The sequence below is a fragment of the Diaporthe batatas genome (genome assembly GCF_019321695.1).
Source record: "Diaporthe batatas strain CRI 302-4 chromosome Unknown Contig00018, whole genome shotgun sequence".
Classification (NCBI taxonomy): domain Eukaryota; kingdom Fungi; phylum Ascomycota; class Sordariomycetes; order Diaporthales; family Diaporthaceae; genus Diaporthe; species Diaporthe batatas.
The window spans coordinates 628,467-647,065 of NW_025408565.1; the positions used below are offsets into that span (position 1 = coordinate 628,467).

Genomic DNA, 18,599 nt, shown 5'->3' on the forward strand with positions numbered 1-18,599 from the left:
CCCACCACCTCTGCACCCTTAGACGTCCTTCCTTGTTTACTCGGGTCCAGCCGACTTGCCGTCCTTCCTCCCTCACAATCCAACAACCCCCCTCTACTTTATGGAGATGATGGACTCACCGGTACTGCCCACGCTACCCATTGGCCAACGGTGATACCACTACAATGGCAGCAGCTCAGAACAACCTGCTGTCTCGCACGAGATCGGCCCGCGTTGCCGCCCCCAAGTCGACCAAGAACCCATCCTCGACAAACGAAACTGCGGCGCCCTCAAAACACCACGCAGCCGTCGTGCCCTCCCCCTCCAACGTCTCGCTGTTCCTCACGAATCTGCACCTCCTAGACCTGGACCTGCTCCCCGACTGGCCTGGCATCAACACCCTGACCTTCACAAACAAGGATGCCACCCAGGGGCAGAAGAAGAGGGTCCAGTGCGTCGAGTGGGCGCTGTACCAGCTCTTCGCCCTGTGGGACCCTGACGAGGCGCGCAATGTGTGTGATCTCCCCTGCTCTTCCGTAACCACCGTAATCACTGACAAACCCCTCTGCAGAAGCTACAGCCCTTCTTTCCGCCCCTCGAACAGGTCCAGTCCGTCAACCTGCGGGCCGCGCTCCTACGATGCCTCGAGCAAGCCAAGAAGAATGGCATATTGGGAAGGGACACGGTCCTGCGCAAGACCATGCTTGATGAGTGCAGGGGCGAGAGGCTTGAGGAGGTGCTGGCCGTCTTCTCGTCGGCGGTACTGAAGAAAGCCGCTACGGAAGAGCAGCTGAACCGCAGGGCCCACCCGTCTCTTGCGCAGACACTGGCGCTGGAGAACCGCGGCTACACCGGGGAGCGAACGGACCTGAGCAGCCTGATCATCGCTCACAAGGTGTCCCTGAGGAACAAGCTGGACCACAAGAAGGCGTACCGGGCCCAATACAACAACTTCGCCCGGGTCCTCGATTCAAAGGAGCAGGGCATCACCAACAGACGGGACCACACCAACTCAAAGGCACACCAGAGCAAGATCCCGAAACTCTCCAATGCCTCCAAGCAGGAAGTCCGACGCGCAGTCAGGACAAACTGGTCCGGGAACGAGCAATGGATGGGTGCCCTGCTGTATGGCGACACCAAGTCGCAGAAGGACGGCGTGCTGACAGTACCTTTCGATCGTGTCTGGCGCCGCGTGCGCGCGAACCGTCTCGGCGAGCTCGAGGACGAGAGCGGCGGCCTGCTCGAGCAGCTTGACAACCGCGTGCGCGCCCAGCAGGCACGGCTTGACAGGTGGCAGGACTTTAGGAAGGAGATGTTCAGCGACGTCGGGGACCAGCCCCAGGAGGGAGCAGCCGGGCGCGTGGGCCCTCAAAGGGGCATCGACCTTGGTTTTGGGGTCCACGAGGCACTGCACCTGCGGCGGGCCAGCCCCGGGAAGCTGGCATCGCCCGGGGCGGCGGAGCTCACACAAGAGTACAGGATGCTGGTAGACGGTCTGCAGGAGGAGTTGAAAGATGGCCAGGGACATGCTCTCCCCAAATTTGGTTTCCGGAAACGGCGTGAGCAGCCCGTGGAGTCGACGGTCCACAGCAGCTCCAGCGAGAAGCCGGCAGAAGAGACCGTGTCCGAGCTGAGCGAGCTGGAGGAAGAGCTGGCAAAGACAACACTGCCATTCCGGAGTAAACCTCCAGGGCTATCCTCACGGGGCACGGGAGACCCAACGCACTCGGACATGGATCCCAAGCCACCACAGAAAGCACAGCGGCCGCGCCTCCCGCAGCCCCTCAAGACGATGCAAGCCTTCAGGCCAAGGACAGTCCCGACCGAGATCTCCCCGACAGAGCCCCCGAAGCCCCAGCTGCCGTCCCCACGCCGGGAGCAGGAGAACGCACCGCGGCCCCCCACCCGCCCAGCCAGGCTATCGCCACCGCCCTCCCCGGCGCGGGGCGGCGGCTGCTCCTCACCGGACATGACACAGTCGCCGGAGGAGATCACGCCCTCGCCGACACAGCAACAAGCGGACCGGATCCTGGCGTCCATGAGCGCCGCTTCGCCCTCGCCAGCCAAGCAGCAGCGCCCGCGGCACACCCTCTCCCTGGCAGAGCGCACCCGCCTCTCCATGGCGCGCGGCTCGAGCGCCGACCTCCTCGATGACGACGACGAGCCGTCCAGGCCGTCCCGCCGGCGCAACACCGCGTCGCGGTCACCCACCAAGCCAGCGACGCCGACGACCCCGGCCCCCGCGGAGGAGGAGGAGGGGGGTGGGGGCAGGGCCCAAGACGGGGACGACATCGTCGCGCGCACGCGGCGGTCGATGGCCAACTTGCACGCGACGCAGCAGCGCGTGCGGCAGGAGAAGGAGCGGCGCGCGCGGCGCGAGGCGCGGGAGAAGAGGCTTTCCAACCGGAGCGGGGAGATTGCGCGGCAGGCGTACTTCCCCGACACCACGGCGGTTGACGAGGGGGAGGGGGAGGGGGAGGGGGACTCGTCGGCCGCGGTGCTGGAGGCGCTCATCGCGCGGGAGGCGGAGGGGGGCGGAGGGGGCGTGGACTATGATTCTGTGTTTCGGAGCCGGCCAAGGGTTAAGGCTAGTCCGCCTGGGACGCCTGCTGCGGGGGGTGGGGGGTGGTGATTGATGTGATGGGATGGGTGTGGGATGTTGGGATTGGAGGGATGTTCATGTGTGCCCTTTGGGGAACGATGGTGGTGGGCTGGCTGGTTGTCGGTTGTGCCATACCCATATGCTTAGTTAGGCACTGCCCGCGTCCTGACCTGGGCGGTTGGTTTGGGGCCGCGGACCGCACCTTTGAGAGGCAGACCATGCCGTTGTTGGGTAGAGCCCACATGATGGTGTGTGCTCTGGTCGGTCATGGCACTGTCTGCCTCCCGGTGGTGGGATTCGCGGGCCCCCAGCCGGCCGCTGGGTCGGTTGGTCGTGCTTGTTGGGGATCAGTGTCCCGTTCATGGGCCGATGTATGAACGGCCTGGGTGAAATGATGACATGGCTGGTTGGTATGTCTGAGCTTTTATCATGACCGCGCTGGACGGATATGTGGTTGGTGATATGGGTACGATCCGTCCGTGTGTGGTTCTTTGCTGGGTGCTTGTGGTGTCGTCCTTGGGCCGCCGTCCACCGATATGTTCCCCACGTGTACCTGTGATTTGACAAGATCTGGAAGGGCGATTGCTAGCGATGATGGACTCTAGTCCTTGGAGTATGAGACGGTTCGCGTCATGACGTCCTGGGGTCCAGCGTTGAGGGGTTCTGCGAGCTGGTGGGATCCTCGTGGCCGGTCGATTCGTATAGACAAAAGGAGTTGAGGGGGACACTGTATCTTTGTTCCCTTGAGTTCGGACGGTTGTCCCAGTCTTGGTTGAGAATCCTGGCTAGGTAAGTATCAAATCCACTCCATGAGGTGTGGGTGCATCTATTCTCCTGTTGGATTACTGTCTTACTACCTACCTAGGTACCTAGGTAGGTAGCTGGGGGACTGAATCATGGCAGTAACATGTATGGTAGTCTTCAGACCATGTACTTGAAGGCGCGAGGACTATGGAGTCTGTCGGTGGCACTGGCGTTTCAGGTCCGAGGGTACTGGTCATGTCTCGATCGAACCTATGTTGCAGTATATTCCATTCAAGCAGAGAGCCGCCGTTGCGTGGGCACAATCGCTTTTGCACAGACACGTATCTACCCAAATCCACCCAGCCGGCAACCAGCTAGCTTATTTTTTTGGTCTTGCCCCCCACAGGTGCATCTTACAGCACATCTACCCCAGATTGTACATGGAGAGAAATATAGAGCCATAGAACGCGAAGCCAAAGCCCTGCCAAGATTTGCTGACCCCCTCCTCCTCATCGCGCATATGTCAACCACCCCAAGGGCCACCCCCAACAAGACTCACCACCCCTGGCGGGCGAGCTCCGTCACCCTCTTGCACGTGGCCTTGAACCCCTCCTTGAAGTTGGTCCTCCACCGCTCGCGGCGGAGCCGCTTGCGCTTGAGGCCGGGCCGCTCGTGGAAGCGCTGCCGGCTGACGTCCTGCGAGACCTTGTTGGTGCGCACGCGCAGGTTGAGCAGGGCCAGGCCGCGCGCGAGGTCGACCTTGTCCTTGACGAGGTGGACGGTGCGGCCGACCGAGGGCCGCAGGCGGTATTTCACGTTGGCGATGGGCTCCTCGTTGGACAGGCGCAGGCCGGTCATGAGGAGGTCCTCGCTCGTCGGGCCCGAGCCGATCGTCAGCCCCAGCTCGCCCATCAGGTCGTCCGTCAGCGTCGGGCGCTGCCTGGCCGCCAGGCGCTTCTCCTGGGCGTGGCGCAGGGCCGGGCTCGAGGGGGACGCCCAGGGGGACCGGGCCGGCGCGGGGGCGGCTGCTGTTGTGGGTGTCGTCGTCGTCGTTGTTGTCGTCGAGGAGGGCTGTGTCGATGGTGGGGCTGTGGGCTGGAGGAGGGACGCCAGGCCTGCTGAGGCGCCTGGGCTGGTGCCGGCTGGTCTCCCCCATGCCGGCTGGGCCGGCTGTTGTGGTTGTTTTTGCTGCTGCTGCCGGCTCCACTCCTGCATCGAGGGCGTGGGAGGGGGCGCGGCTGCCTCTGCCTCGGAGAGGGACGGCCTGGTCGAGGAGAAGCATCGGTAGAAGGAGGGCGCGGCGAGGGGGTGTGAGAGTGGTGATGGGCCTGCGGCGGCCCGTCGCGAGGCAGCCCGGCCCGCGAGCAGGGCTGCCTGTATTGGTCGGAGCTCCATCATGTCCTGGTGGCGCGGGTGCGCTCGTCAGCAAGCTGCTCGGTGGTGATGATGATGATGATGATGATGTTGATGATGATGACGATGGGAGTGCAATTGACGGTGTCTTGAGGCCATACCGGATTGTAGTTGAGACCAAACTGGCCACAACAATGGATCTCCTGCCCGATGCTCCCGGATAGGTGGACAGGTCGACGGCGCCGGTGGAGAAGAAGAGGTGTTCAGGATCAAGGAGCCGTCGGTCGGATGGTGGCTGCTGCTGCAATTGGCGCGTTGCTAAGTGTTGAAATGCGCCTGCCGGGGAAATTTTGTCGGGTACGCCCTAGCCTCTTCCGGCTAGGGTGATCGATTGCTCGCCTGCCTGCCTGCCTGCCTGCAGCTAGATGGCCCAAGCTCTGGACTTGGCGCTTGGAGCCGACAACGCGCCGCCCGCCCTGCCCTGCAGCCCTGGTAACAAAAGTCTAGTGAGACCTCAAGTCGACTGCAACCGTAGCCTGCATTTTCCTTGACCCAAGCTGCTTCCCAGGTCCCTCACTCAGTCGCACCCCGGACACGCCTCGCCAGCAGCTTCAGACCAGTATCGACTCCTGTTATTTGTGTCGTGCGACTACGTAATTCTTACTCGACCCGATATAATCGACACGCGACAGTTGCATCGAGCAGTAAATTACGAGGAAAGGGAAACGGACAAGCACAGGCACAGCACAACATGGCATACAATCCATACGGAGGTGAGTGCAGGCAGGCCCATCGTCGCAGAACATCACTCTGCGGTCGCAGCAGCAGCAGCAGCTAACATGGCATTCAACAAGGCAATCCATATGGGCCTCCTCCCTCCTTCAATGGCTTCCCTGGAGTAGGCGGTGCGCCTGGCATGGCCCCGCCGCCCGGCCTAGGTATGTTGTGATGCACTCTCACCCCGTCTCTGGTCCTGTTCGTTCTCCCATGTCGTTGGACTTGGCCGCAGGCTGACAGATACCTCCCTCAACAGGCCCTCCACCAGGCATGTCCTCTGCCCCCGGGATGGCACCTCCTCCAGGTGTCCAGCAAGCCAATTCTCCCGCACAAGCTAATCGACCAAGTGGGCTGCCCGCCTCCTTCCAGCCGCCCCCAAACCTGCCAAACATCAACTTCAACGCCCCCGTGATCCGCCTCGGCTCCTCGTCATTACCCCCCAAGCCGGCGCCCTCCGCGGGGCCCGACCGCAGGGAGTCCAATGCGCCGCCCTCGGCAGGCGGTGGCAGGCCCGGCCTTGGCGCAGACAGGAACATAGAGCAGTCCCGCGCCGCCGTCAGGGAGAGCATGCAGGCCCTGCAGGCACCAACACAAGAAGAGCGCCTGCGAACAATATTCTTGCACAAGATCCCCGAGACCCTCGGCGGCGACGAGGGAGTCGAGAAGTTCTTGAACCTCGTCGGCAGGCTGCGCCGCTGGGACTCGGCAAAGTCAAATCTATCAGACCACAAGGGTGAGCTTTTCGGTTTCGCCCAGTATGACGATCCTGACTCTCTGGCTGCTGCTGTCGAGCTACTCAAGGACATCGAGTTGCCCGTCAAGAAGCAGGAGCCCACCGACGGCCCCGCCAAGGACGAGTCTGGCGACGACGAGCCGTACAAGGGCATCGAGAAGGCCAAGCTGCAGGTCACCGTCGACGAGAGCACCCTCAAATTCCTAGAGACATACGAGGAGAACAGGCCCGATGACAGTGGCAAGGAGGCCAGACTCGAAGCACCAAGAGCCGCGTTGAAACAAGCAGTCCACGAACTGTTCTACCCGCCACTGCGTAAGACCCAGGACGGCGAGGGCGATGTCAACATGGGCGATGCCAACGGTTCGGGTGAAAATGTCGAGGTTATCAACATCCCCATTGCCCAAGAAGACGAATTGGCTGATATCCCGGCCGAGATGAGAGAGGTTGTCGCCCAGGAGATAGCCGCATTCCGCGACAGGAGCATCCAGCGGGATCTGGAGCGGCTGAGGCGAGAAGAGGAGATGGAGGAGATGGAGCGGGCGCGCAACGGTCCTGTACGACCATCCCGAGGCTCACCCCCACCCGGTGCCAACTCCATCCCGCTCGGACCAAGGGGTGTGCCTAATGCGCCATCCGGCCCTCGAGGCGCGGGCAGGGGTGTGGCTTTCGTGAATGGTGCGAACGGTGACGGCTCATACTCGAGAGACGACGAAGACACAGACGCGAGCGACAATGAGCTCCACCGCAGGGAGCTAGCCAAGCACAGGTCCGAGGACGACAAGCAGTACCTGGAGGCCGAGCGGAAGTGGGTCAACAGGGAGAGGCAGCGCGCCGCCGCCCTGGAGCGCGAGACGGACCGGGAGAAGGCCGAGGCCGACAGCATAAACCAGCGCGTCGAGGAGCAGCTCGAGCGCGAGAAGGACTGGGACGACGAGAAGGAGGCCGCCCGCAAGTCACACCCCTACTACCGCGACCACGCGGCATGGGCGCGGAAACGGGCCCAGGACCGCGCCGAGGAGGAGGGCCGCGACGAGCAGGACCGCCGCGCCGAGCAGTCGGAGCGGCGGCGCGAGGCGGCCGAGATCGAGCAGGCCAGGGACATGGCCGACTCGTTCCTCGACAAGCAGGCCGAGGAGATGGAGCAGCGACAGCAGCAGCAGCAGCAGCAGCAGCAGGCGGCCACCGCCGCGCCGGCCCGGTTCACGATGTCGCTGGGCGCGGCGGCGCAGAAGGCGCAGCAGCGCGCGGGCCCGCAGCGGCGGACGATGGCGGAGGTGGAGGGCCTGCTGGACGACGAGGAGAACGAGCAGGCGACGAAGCGGACGCTGGTGCCGATCAAGTTCGAGCCGCTGGGGCCGGACGACGCCAAGGCCATGAGCGAGGAGGAGGTGCAGGCGGCGGTCAAGTCGCTGGCGCAGGAGATCCCCACGACCCGCGAGGGCCTGTGGGCGTGGGACGTGCAGTGGGACCACCTGGACGACTCGGCCGTGTCGGACAAGCTGCGGCCCTTCATCGAGAAGAAGGTCGTCGAGTACCTGGGCGTGCAGGAGCAGCTGCTCGTCGACGTGGTCGAGGAGCACCTGCGGCGCCGGTCGCGGCCTGCCGAGCTTGTTGAGGAGCTCGAGGGCCCGCTTGAGGACGATGCTGAGGATCTTGTTAAGAAGCTCTGGAGGATGGTTATCTTTTTTACGGAGAGTGAGAAGAGGGGGCTGCCTGCTTAGTTTGTGTGTGTCTGCCTGCCTGGTCTGGTCTGTGTGGGCTACCGGGGACAGTGGTTGTGGATCGATGAAGGGGGCCATGGGGGGGGTCATGATTAGGTGGATGGTTGGTTGGGCGGGTTGTTGAATAGTAGGTAGGTAGTCTGCCCCTGTATGAGTATCAGTCGGACGCGTGGCGATTTGCAATCTTTGGGGGGTCCTGGTCTAGTATGTGTGTGTGTTCTCCCTGTTGTGGGATGGAGACGCTACGAGGCGGGGCGAGGCGAGGAGGTGGGTTGGTCCGGGGTGTGTACGTTGTAGATAGGAGTCGACCTGGCCGGGGACGGCTTTGGTGTGTGAACGTGAAAATTGGACTTGATGCATGTGTGTGTGCATACATACCCCCATGTTTATCTGTGTCTTATCTGTGGGAGTTATTGGTGTTGTTTATGTGTGATATGTGTGTGTGTGTGTGTGCGGTTTGTGTGTGCGAAAGGTGATGGGCGGCCAGAACCCGCGCAGATGGTACCTGCCTAGGTACACAGTAGCCTCGGCCGACCTTCAGATACTCCGAGTGCGAGTGGTTGAGCACCACCAACCGCCCTGCTGGCCTGCCATCCCCCGGCTTCTCTCGTCTGACGGCTGGCTGGCTGTTCTGTGCTGAAATGTCCAGCACGAGGTTGGGATCCGCCCTCGGCCGGCGGGTTCTCACGATGGCGCGACCGACCGCATACCATCGGCACCTGGGAAGCAGAACGGGGTTCTCGCCGAGCCTGGGACTCTTCAGACTTCAAGTGCGCAGCTGGAATTTGTAGTAGGAGATCCAAGAGCACCAGGCTTGACTTGTTCACTGCGATAGTACAGCTTATGTGTGAACCTAACTGGTTTCGCCGCTACCGCCCCTACGTCCGAAGATATATTGCGCATGGCGCCTTTACACGGTGGACCGTCCCTCGAAGGGACCCGTGGCCAGATTCCGGGCCGCGCTGAATGACCTGGACCTTGACCAGGCGCCTAGAAGAGTACTTATATATCTACGTACGCTCTTTATTTCACAAGAACAATGACATCTAGTCAACTTATTCAAGGATGCTATACTATTATTATTATATAAAAGAGTAAGTATAAAGATATTTAAATTATAGTAATTATAATATTTTCAAAAGTGTATATTTTTCTCTTAACTTATAATATAATTATAATTATATAGTATATAGCTAAATTTAAGTAAATTTAAGGTTTTCTTTAATAATAGAATAAATGTTAGTGTATTATTATAGAACCTAACTCCAATGTTAGACTAAGCGTGATTTGGCCTGCCGAAAGGCTAAAAGAGAAACCATCCATGGATATCGTGCAGACCGAAAGACCCCCCCACCTCGGGCTCTTCCAGCTACGTCCTGGCTCGTACATCTCTTTGCAGACTGGTAAACGGAACTACTTCGTTGGGTTTTCATTGTGGCGGCTCAATTATGTACTCCAAAAGGGTTCCAAGCGTTGGCCAGCATCCACTCACAGCAGCACTATTGACAAAGTGCCAACCTGGCAGGGCTGGAGCCACTGCTAGTTTCAGACCGTCACGCACTACCAACAGTAATGAAAGACTTCAGAATGTTCGTTGTACATGGTCCTGACGCCGGCACTTTTAAGTCATATGGAGGCCGCACAGCTTGGAAATATATCTATCTCCATTCGAAGCGGAAGAAACTGGCCATACCACACAGCAACCTAGCACCTTTCGACGACCTCACACGAAAATTAACACTCATCTCGCCGGTGTTATCGCGAAGACCAGAAACAGAAGCCTCGACCTGAAACATACAGCTAGCTATTACCAGTGATCAGGATCACGAGCACCCGGGCAACTACTGCAATATGGACCGACTAGACCAACTACGAGAACAGCTTAACGCTATTGGAGCTGCGACTGACATCCCACTGCAAGACCGGTCTCATGATCTTGCGACTGTGGCTGGGGACTACGCCGTCGAACTCCTGCGACGTAGTAGGCAACAGCGTTCAGACCAGATAGATCCACCCCCATCATATAATGAGACCATGAACACAGCGACAGTTCCTCGCACAGAAGATGTTGTCCCCGCCTCAGCATATCCTGAAGACCGTCAGAGGCATTCTTCAAATCCCTCAACGTCATCAGCACAGCTATACGCCGCCTCGTCTCAGACCACCATCCCGCAGGCGGCTCAACCCACGGAGGTCACGCCTGAAGAGAACGGCCACACAGCAGAACAGCGGGAGAACCGACGATGGAACGCAGAAATGATGCTCTCGTATGCGGTGAGGGAACTTCAGGAGGTTCATTCCACGGAGGCCTCGCCTGAGGAGAGCAGCCGCACAGCAGAACAGCGTGAGATCCGACGACAGAACGCAACAAGAGTTATCTCGCATTTACTGAGGGAGATGGGGGAGATTCAACCCCCCGTGGAGATAACAAGGTCCATCACAAACCCCAGGTCGCGCTCCACGGCATCAGACGCGGTCGGGGGCAGCATTGAAGATTATCATTCCGACACCGCGCTACTGGTATTTCAACGAGAGCGTATAGACAAATTGGAGCGTGAGGTGGGAACTCAGGTGAGGACTATCGAGAGCCTGCACCGGAAGGTGAACATTAGAGATGAGATCATCGAGAAAGATGCTGCTTATGTCAAGCTTCTGTGGGCTCTTGTAAAGGAAAAGGAAGATCTGCTGCAATATGAATGGAGCAAATTGTCGTTCTGTTGTTTGATGTGAGAAAAGGAGGCTATCAGCATGAATTGATGTGTAAGCAATCGGAAGAGTTAAACATTAGGGTCAGCACCGGTAAAGGAGAAATGAACGAGATCTAAAGATGTATAAAGTCTAGATAGAGAGACTTATTATATTTATATAGTTTTACTTCTATTCTATATACATTTATAGATATATATAATACCTTTAGCTTTAACTATATTATATTTTTCCTTTATATTATATAATTATCTTTGAATTTAGCTATTTATTTCTTCTTTAATACTTTCAAGTTTATATATAAAGTTTTTAATAACTTTATATATATTCTTATAATTCTCTTATAAAGGAACTTTAAAGTTTTTTTATATTTCTATTATATTTTTCTATATTATTAAAAAGTTAATAATTATTAATAATAAAAGTATAGATTTAAAGGAGGATAAGCTTATTATACCTTCCTTGTTTTTATAAATTATTTTAAAACTCTTTTAAAAGTTTTAATACTTTATTATAAAAGTTTTAAAGATAATATATTATAAATTATTTCTTTATTTTAAGTTCTTTTAAAGTTAATTATATATTTAAATAAAGGTTATAATATTAACTTTATAAGTTTATTTAATAAAAGTTTTATTATAGAATATATATATATATATATATATATATATATATATATATATATTTAAAGGATAATTTTTAGTTAGGCTTTTTAATATAATTTATTTATATAGTAATTATTTTTAAATTTAATTTTATTATTACACTATTAAACTAAGAAATAATTAAGTAAGGTAACTATACTTTATTATTTAAGTTTATAGTTTTAATAGCTCTATTATAAATAGAAATAAAATAATTATTAATAATTAAATTTATAATTATATAAAGATAAATCTTTATTTTAAAGAGAAGTTATTATTATTTAAAATAATTAATATATTTTTAAAAACGTTAATAGATTATAAACTTAATTTAAAGTAAATTAAGATTTATAAGAATTTTAAATTTAAGCTTAAGGGTTTTAATTTAAATTTAATTTATTTAAAGAGAAGAATATTAAATAGACTTTAGAAAAGGGTTAAAATAATATTAAAAATTAAATTAAGTTATAATATAATAAAATAATTAAATAAAAATTAATTAAAAATTATAATTATAAGTCTTTTAATCTTATATTTAAAAGGAAATTAAAAATTATAATTATAGATCTTTTAACCTTATATTTAAAAGGAATAATTACTTATAATATAAAAGAATATAGTGTAATTAGAGCTAGATTTATTATATATATTTAATTACTTTAAGTATTAATTATAATAAATTATTTTATTTAATTATAAATTATTTTTATTTAATTCTTTCTTTCTTTATTAATAATCTTAAATTTATATATAAAACTTTTATAACTTTATAAATAATCTTACTTTATTTTATACATATTTATATATATATATAAATATATATATAATAAAATAAAAATAATAAAATATTAAGAATAATAAAAAATAAGAATAATAAGAATAATAAAATAATAGAACAATAAATAATATAATAAACATAAATACTTATAATCTTAATTTTATAATATATAAATAAAGTTAAAAGATATTATTTTAATAATAATATTAATTTAAGTATTATATTTATATTATAAATATTATTATTATTTTTAAGTAAGTTAATAAACTTATAAGTAAGTTATTTTTATAAGTTTAATTAAAATTATTATTAAATATAATAATTTATATATTATTTATAAATAATAGACAAATAAAATATAAACTAAACTAAACTAATTATTTTAATATAAAATCTAGATTAGCTAATAGAATCGTTATGTATAGTAGTATACATTAGGTAAGTACATTTCGGGGGTGCTCGTGCTTGAGGAGTAATCTCTTCTCCGGCAGGGTGCATTGATTATTATACATTGATAGGTGTCGGGATTTTCCTCTGCTTGCCGCCTAATTCTTAGATCGTTTATTAACCGCGTATCAAGTCCCTCATTCTGTTCCCATATGAAGACTTCATCGTCCAGACAATCCAGCACGTCCAGGAATTTGTCCATGGTCCATTTCGGCAATGTCTGGGGGGGGTGTCCCTTTGATAGTTTGCCCTGTTGAACCAGGAAGTATGCAATAACTCGTTGGATAACCAACTCAGTGGAAATTTCGTAATCTGGCCGCAGGAGTTCGGACGAATGGGCGTCTGCGGAGAGTCCGAGGAGCGCGTAAACTATGTCGCGCGGTTCAGTGGCCTTGCTTCCGCCAAACTTTCGAAGAAGGGTCAATAGATCTCTCCCAGATCTCTCGCCCCACCAGGATTCCGCACGCAGTAACCCAGGCATGATGTCTAAGCGAGCCTGAACACCATGGGGACAGCGTATTTTGAGAAGCAAAGGCATAACAACAAACGTCCGTGAATTTATCTCTTTCAGTCCACACTTTATCATGGCTGATTTAGCAAGTGCTGCCTCCTGGAGGACCCAGATTCTGGAGAACCAATCTCGTTCCAACAATTCGGCAAATGCTCCAGAGATATCCTCCGGCAAAGTTCTGCCAGGTAGTGTCCAGAGGGCAAGTTCCCATTGGATTTCCCACTTTGTGATCGTGTGCGGCTTCGCTACTGGGAGCATTTGCTGGTCAAGCGCGATCATCCAGTGAAACAATTCGTCGATGTCTTTGTTGCTGGCCCCGAGCCAGATGATGACTCTCTGGGCAGCCTGGTAAACAAGGCCCATCTGGCGAACCTGGTGTCCACGCTCCTGGGAAGTGCCCCAATGAAGGTGTTAGCATTGCAAGTATGATACATTGATACCCCAGATGATCTTACCTACCTTGTTATGGCTCTGGTCAATGCAAATAGCATCCACCCATAAGTCTCTATCTTCGTCCTCTCGTCGTAAGTGTATGAGGGCTTCGTATAAGTTTTTAGTCACAATAAATTCACACCCGTGGAGAAATATTCGATCTGCAAATTCTTTGTTGTTTGGGGGTGGTTCGCCCCAAACATAGGACAAGGCTTCGTATGGGACGCCCTCGATCTGGTGTAGAAAGGCCTCGAACATCTCACATCGGATTGGCTCGGACCGGGCTCCCTTTCGTAATCTGAGGAGTCGTATAGCGTCCGTAGCGAGATCAATGCGTTCGTATTCATAGTTTGAAGGCATTGCGCCGGTGAAAGACGTCACGGATTCCCCGACGCCAGTTTGTAGATGTATGTGGTGCCTGGCACAAGTCTCTCGTTAGGACAGCGTACCACTCAGAACTAATGGAGAACCTTTGCGCGTGTTAAAAAGAGGAAATGGGCCGGGCAACTACGAGCAGCTCATCGTGTTGTTGAAGTAGAGGTTCAGATATAGTCTGCACCGCGCCGACTCTGCACAGCCTGATTTTAACATGACATGATAAGCTGCGTCAGCTTGGGCGGGGGCGGGGGCATGTGTAAATATACCTAGGTACCTAGGTAGTTGTGACTACCTACCTAGGTACTTAGGTAGTCACCTAGGTAGCCATTCATTCAACAGCACCTATGTGTCACGGCAAAGGCGGGGTCCAATGTGACGGGCTCTAACCGTGGCTGTCGGCAGCAATTGGGGAGCTCAGCTTGAAGGTCCGTAGGTTGCACAATACTTGATTCTAGTCAGTTACTGGGCCCCAGAGATTGATTATAAGCGGAGCTTGCTGGCTTATTACTTGTAGCTAAGGTGACTTTCGTCATACAGCTGGGGTCACCTGGAGTTGTGGACGATTTGCTGCATTCCCAAACACATTGGTGTCAAGTATAGTAAGGATAATCAAGATAAAGATGAAATTCAGATTAGTAACGAGCCCTCTGACCTGCTCATGGGCGAAGTCACATACAGGTCTCCTAAAGAATGTTTCCTATGAAACCCTGAGCCTCTATTTCCTTGTTGCACACACATGCGTAGCCACTAACGGGCAGTCAGCACGAGCTTGAGGCATCCATGCAATTCCCCCAAACTCCCAGGTGCCCCGATCCTCCACAAAATGCGTTTTTCTTTTTTCAGCGAGCATTCGGACGTCATAAATTTGTACCAGGAGACTGTTTCAAAGTCGAACGAAGCATTTGTCAACTCATACGACCATGACAGCAAGTAACGGTGTCAGTCTCGTCTTGCAGCAGGAGGAATCAAACACTAAATAGGTCCGGTCGGTTTCGAGAAAGGTTATCGCGTTGAGAGAGGGGATTACAGCATTGTTGTGAGCAATTATCCCTGTGAACGTGTCGCGGCGAATCTGATCAGATCTCAAGTCATTTTGCTACAAGGAGTGAATTCTTCTTCTTCAAAGCTGCGCTCCCGTTTCCGCTTGAAATATCCCTGTGCCCGGCGGTTTCTGAGCAGAAAAAAGGCGATACAGATGGCAAGTACAAAAGCCATCTCGACAATAATCGGCAAGTAGGCCTTCAGGCACTCGCAGAGGTCGACTTTCGGGTCACGGTTGAACATCTTGCCCTCGAACATGTTGGCGATGAATGTGGTAAATGATTTCGCAGTAGATCGGATTGTGGTGATTGAGGTAATGTGGACAAGTCTCAATGGTCGCTCGAGGGAGCGATTCACCTGATTTATAGCACCCCCTTCAAAGGTAGGCCCCGAGGGAGACAAACATGTTACAACCGATGGTGGTACCGGTATTGGCATCGATGCACGTCAACAAACAAAGAGGCTCGAGTTTTAGCTGAAACACGAATTATTATTCAACAGATAATGGCCCATTGGACGAGTCAAAATTAATTCTGGCCATTTATGAATGGGGTTGTCTCATGTGAGACGCTCCGACGTTTCGGATTCGAGTAGCTGATTGTTAGACCTGTATGATCAAGGGATACGCAGTCGCTATTCTGTTTCTTTATGCTGTCCCTGGACTCGACGATTGGTGTTTCTCTTGAACAAGGCTATGATACTTGCATATCTCTGGTTAAACCAAATGGCCGCAGTAGAAGAGTGCAGTGTCCACGCAATCACTAAAGTGACAACAACAAAGGGCAAAGTGACCGCAAAGTACAGTTGAATGGTGTCGATGCTCATATCCTCGCGCTTCTGCATGCTGAAAATGCCGGAAAAGACGCCAAAGGGAATAAAGAATGTTGCTAGCCAGGTGAGAAAGCCTATGTTTCGAGCGTCTGTGATGGCTCTTCGCGTGTCTTCGACGGCCATGACAGCCGTAACGACAGAGGTGAGTCGATCTATCCGTGATTGGTACTCTTCAAGGTGTGCCAGGACCAGCTTGTAGTCTTCCTCGTAGACCTTGATGTCACACATCTTCAGTGATGCCGCCGTCTGGGAGCAATTCGGACAGCCAGTAGTTGCCGACTGACCTGAAGGATCTTGGGACTGGGTCATGTTGAGTTTGGAGCGACTCAAGCCGAAGAAATGCTGAAGGGTCTCCGCTACCATCTCACGGTAGAGCGGTATTAGTCGTCGCCATATGTGTAACTTTTCCAAAGTCGTGTCTATGAGCTTCTTGTCGGAAAGATGGTTCGGGTCGATAGTCTCCATATCGATCTGATTCAGCCGTGTCTTAATGTATTCGCACATGATAAGCCATTCAGAGCCGACCAGATTGAGCAGCACCAAGACCGGTATGTGTTCTCTGGGCGCCTCTTCTAGCCCCAAAGCAGAAAGCCCTGGTCGCCGCGCCCAGTAGACAAAGTCTTCAAAAAAGCTCCTCTTGCAAGAATCTTCATGACTGGGACTTGTCCAGCTAGGCCACTCGGATGGCTTATCTTGAATTGCCGAAGGCCAGGGGACCGGGTGGAAATTCCCGTGGCCACGCCACAGGGGGAAACCATTGGAGACGGTTGGGTCGAGAAGAAGCACCCCTGCAAAGCAGAGTCAGAATAATCGTATCGTGCTAGAGTATGGATGTTAAAACATTACCTATTGCTGTTTCTTTGTCGCTGGCATTTGGCTTCAACCAGAACGTTGCTCTGGAACGAGTCAGGGCGACAGCAGCTGACCTGCATGGACCACCGGAGCTTGAAGGCCCAGATACTATATCCCACCAACCTCTGCTTTTATCGTTGTCTGGACGTCGAAGAATGTTGAAGCTCTCCTTGGCCTCTGTTGCGGCGTCATTCAGGTCGCCCTCGTTCTCGAAGTACCTTGCCGCGACATAACGCATCTGCCACCAATTCCGCCGCCTTCTGACCAGCTCTAATGGCTGGTTGTCTCTCCAGCGATCGCGGATATTGTACCACGCGTAGTCGACAATGTGAGCTCGGAAGAAATCTGGCTCGATTCCAAACTTTGTACCCAAAAGCTCAATTACTTCTGCCGAAAGATCTTCCACAACGTACAGGCGGAAGGATGCTCCGTTGGTAGTCCTTGCTTCAATTTGACCTTCCAAACTCTCAGTCTCGGAATGGCGTTTGCACTGGGCTGTATCGATACAATGCATCACCTCCGTGTTCTGGTCGTCCGCGAAGTACTCTAGTACGCGAATCTTGATATTGTCCTTGGTGGGTCCTGACAGATCTTTGTCCTTCTTCCATTCCCGGGGCATTTTGCCAATCTGCATGAAGTCTGCTAGAAGTCTGAGATGGATCCATTGCGTCTTCGATGCCTGTTTAACGAATCGAAGGTAGTCCTGGCCGTCCTGCGTTTCCTTGTTCCACTCACGCGCAAGCTCATGATATTTGCTATCATCGTAAGCGTCTCCAAAATAGTTGTAATTTTTGTTTCTCAGTTTCTCGTCGAACCATCGTTCCCTTTCTGGCATGCGAGTTGTCGTCGAGTTGCACATTTTCATGAGTCAGATTGAGTAAATAGGCTGGGTATTCGAAGATAAGGACGTCATCAAGATTTCAGTACCCGGCAGCCGCTGATTGGGAGCACGCCCATATTTATGATACCGAGACACCTGCAGCCGTCGAAAATTCAGCTTCACAAATCTGCAGACTATTGGTCGAAGGCTGCAGCTGCGGGGTCGAAAGATTGAAAATAGAACTGAACAAACACACGCCCGTGAGACTGCCGAAAATGCAGTATGCGGTGGCCAGACAGTTCGCTGCACCGATTTGATTTGGATGCACAGTCCGGCCACATATTTATGCGGCCTGACTTGTGCCCAACTGAATATGCACCTTCACCTCGGCTCTTGAATGTTCTTGTTCTTTAAAAAGAATCCTGCAACGTCTCAACAGATACTATGGGCACAGCTGATCACTGAAAGGCAAACGCGAGAGCTGCTTGTGATACGACGCTTACCCAATCCAAGTGAGCATAGTGTTACAGAGCATGGAATACCGCAGCCATGTATTGCATGTGCGTGTCCTGGTTGGTCCTGTATCACACATAATGTGACTGCATGCGGGGTCTTGCAGATCTCAGGCAGCATCCAAGGCAGCAACACTTCGGAGGGTGCACAAGTGTTCCAAATCCAGCCCTCGAAAATGGCTTGAGGTCTGCCGTGGCTGAAAAATGTAGCATTCCGTCTGCACAATGGCCGGGCGCCCTTCCATTGGAGATCGGATATTCGCACCCGCAAAAGGGGAGGACACACCCAAACCCTAAGGAATAAACTCCTGCAGGACAATCTCCTATTAGACAACCTCCTATGGGACAACCTCCTATAGGACAACCTCCTATAGAGTGACCTCCTCTATGATAACCTTCTTTGGGATAACATTCTATGGGAAAAGTTTATGAGATAATTGGTTTGGTGTTAAATGGAGTACTTTGATCTCTAAGTTGCCTAGTAGGGGTGTACCTTTCGTCTTTGTGGGTGTGAATATCCGGTCTCTTCCACTGAAGCAATTGGCGAGGTCCCTCAGACCTCTGTGGTTTCGCTTCTATTCCGTATACGTCCGAGGACATACATGATGCCGTAATACAGTCGTACAATATACTTCCACGATCAAATGATGGAATGTAGCCCATATCTATACGGCGAACAAAGCTTGGAGCCGGCTTCTAAGGCTTTGCAGCATATCCGTCCGGCTTGTCTAAGAG

At 51.8% G+C, this 18,599-nt stretch overlaps 6 protein-coding genes across 6 annotated transcripts; 3 read left to right on the plus strand and 3 right to left on the minus strand.

Annotated features, from left to right (window-relative positions):
• The first annotated feature begins 31 nt into the window (after nt 1-31).
• KVR01_012217 (uncharacterized protein) lies at nt 32-3,335 on the plus strand. Its single transcript, XM_044785246.1, has 2 exons — nt 32-491; nt 551-3,335. The coding sequence occupies exons 1-2, from the start codon at nt 165-167 to the stop codon at nt 2,609-2,611; spliced, it is 2,388 nt and encodes a 795-aa protein (XP_044638795.1). The 5' UTR covers nt 32-164; the 3' UTR covers nt 2,612-3,335.
• Nucleotides 3,336-3,436: 101 nt separating this feature from the next.
• On the minus strand, nt 3,437-4,980 carry KVR01_012262 (uncharacterized protein). The gene is made up of 2 exons (XM_044781737.1): nt 4,840-4,980; nt 3,437-4,726 (listed from the first exon to the last, which is right to left on the minus strand). The coding sequence occupies exon 2, from the start codon at nt 4,721-4,723 to the stop codon at nt 3,881-3,883; it is 843 nt and encodes a 280-aa protein (XP_044638840.1). The 5' UTR covers nt 4,724-4,726; nt 4,840-4,980; the 3' UTR covers nt 3,437-3,880.
• Nucleotides 4,981-5,191: 211 nt separating this feature from the next.
• Nucleotides 5,192-8,275, plus strand: KVR01_012159 (uncharacterized protein). The gene is made up of 3 exons (XM_044793126.1): nt 5,192-5,451; nt 5,533-5,616; nt 5,712-8,275. Exons 1-3 carry the CDS (start codon nt 5,430-5,432, stop codon nt 7,910-7,912), a joined length of 2,307 nt encoding a protein of 768 aa, XP_044638737.1. The 5' UTR covers nt 5,192-5,429; the 3' UTR covers nt 7,913-8,275.
• A 1,488-nt stretch (nt 8,276-9,763) lies between these two features.
• KVR01_012309 (uncharacterized protein) lies at nt 9,764-10,737 on the plus strand (the record flags this gene model as incomplete). The annotated part of the gene is made up of 2 exons (XM_044791893.1): nt 9,764-10,638; nt 10,701-10,737. The coding sequence occupies 2 exons, from the start codon at nt 9,764-9,766 to the stop codon at nt 10,735-10,737; spliced, it is 912 nt and encodes a 303-aa protein (XP_044638887.1).
• Nucleotides 10,738-12,455: 1,718 nt separating this feature from the next.
• KVR01_012310 (uncharacterized protein) lies at nt 12,456-13,805 on the minus strand (the record flags this gene model as incomplete). Its single annotated transcript, XM_044787954.1, has 2 exons — nt 13,454-13,805; nt 12,456-13,385 (listed from the first exon to the last, which is right to left on the minus strand). The coding sequence occupies exon 2, from the start codon at nt 13,359-13,361 to the stop codon at nt 12,456-12,458; it is 906 nt and encodes a 301-aa protein (XP_044638888.1). The 5' UTR covers nt 13,362-13,385; nt 13,454-13,805.
• Nucleotides 13,806-15,482: 1,677 nt separating this feature from the next.
• Nucleotides 15,483-17,457, minus strand: KVR01_012197 (uncharacterized protein; the record flags this gene model as incomplete). Its single annotated transcript, XM_044782153.1, has 2 exons — nt 16,527-17,457; nt 15,483-16,468 (listed from the first exon to the last, which is right to left on the minus strand). The coding sequence occupies exons 1-2, from the start codon at nt 17,395-17,397 to the stop codon at nt 15,483-15,485; spliced, it is 1,857 nt and encodes a 618-aa protein (XP_044638775.1). The 5' UTR covers nt 17,398-17,457.
• Between the last annotated feature and the right edge of the window lie 1,142 nt (nt 17,458-18,599).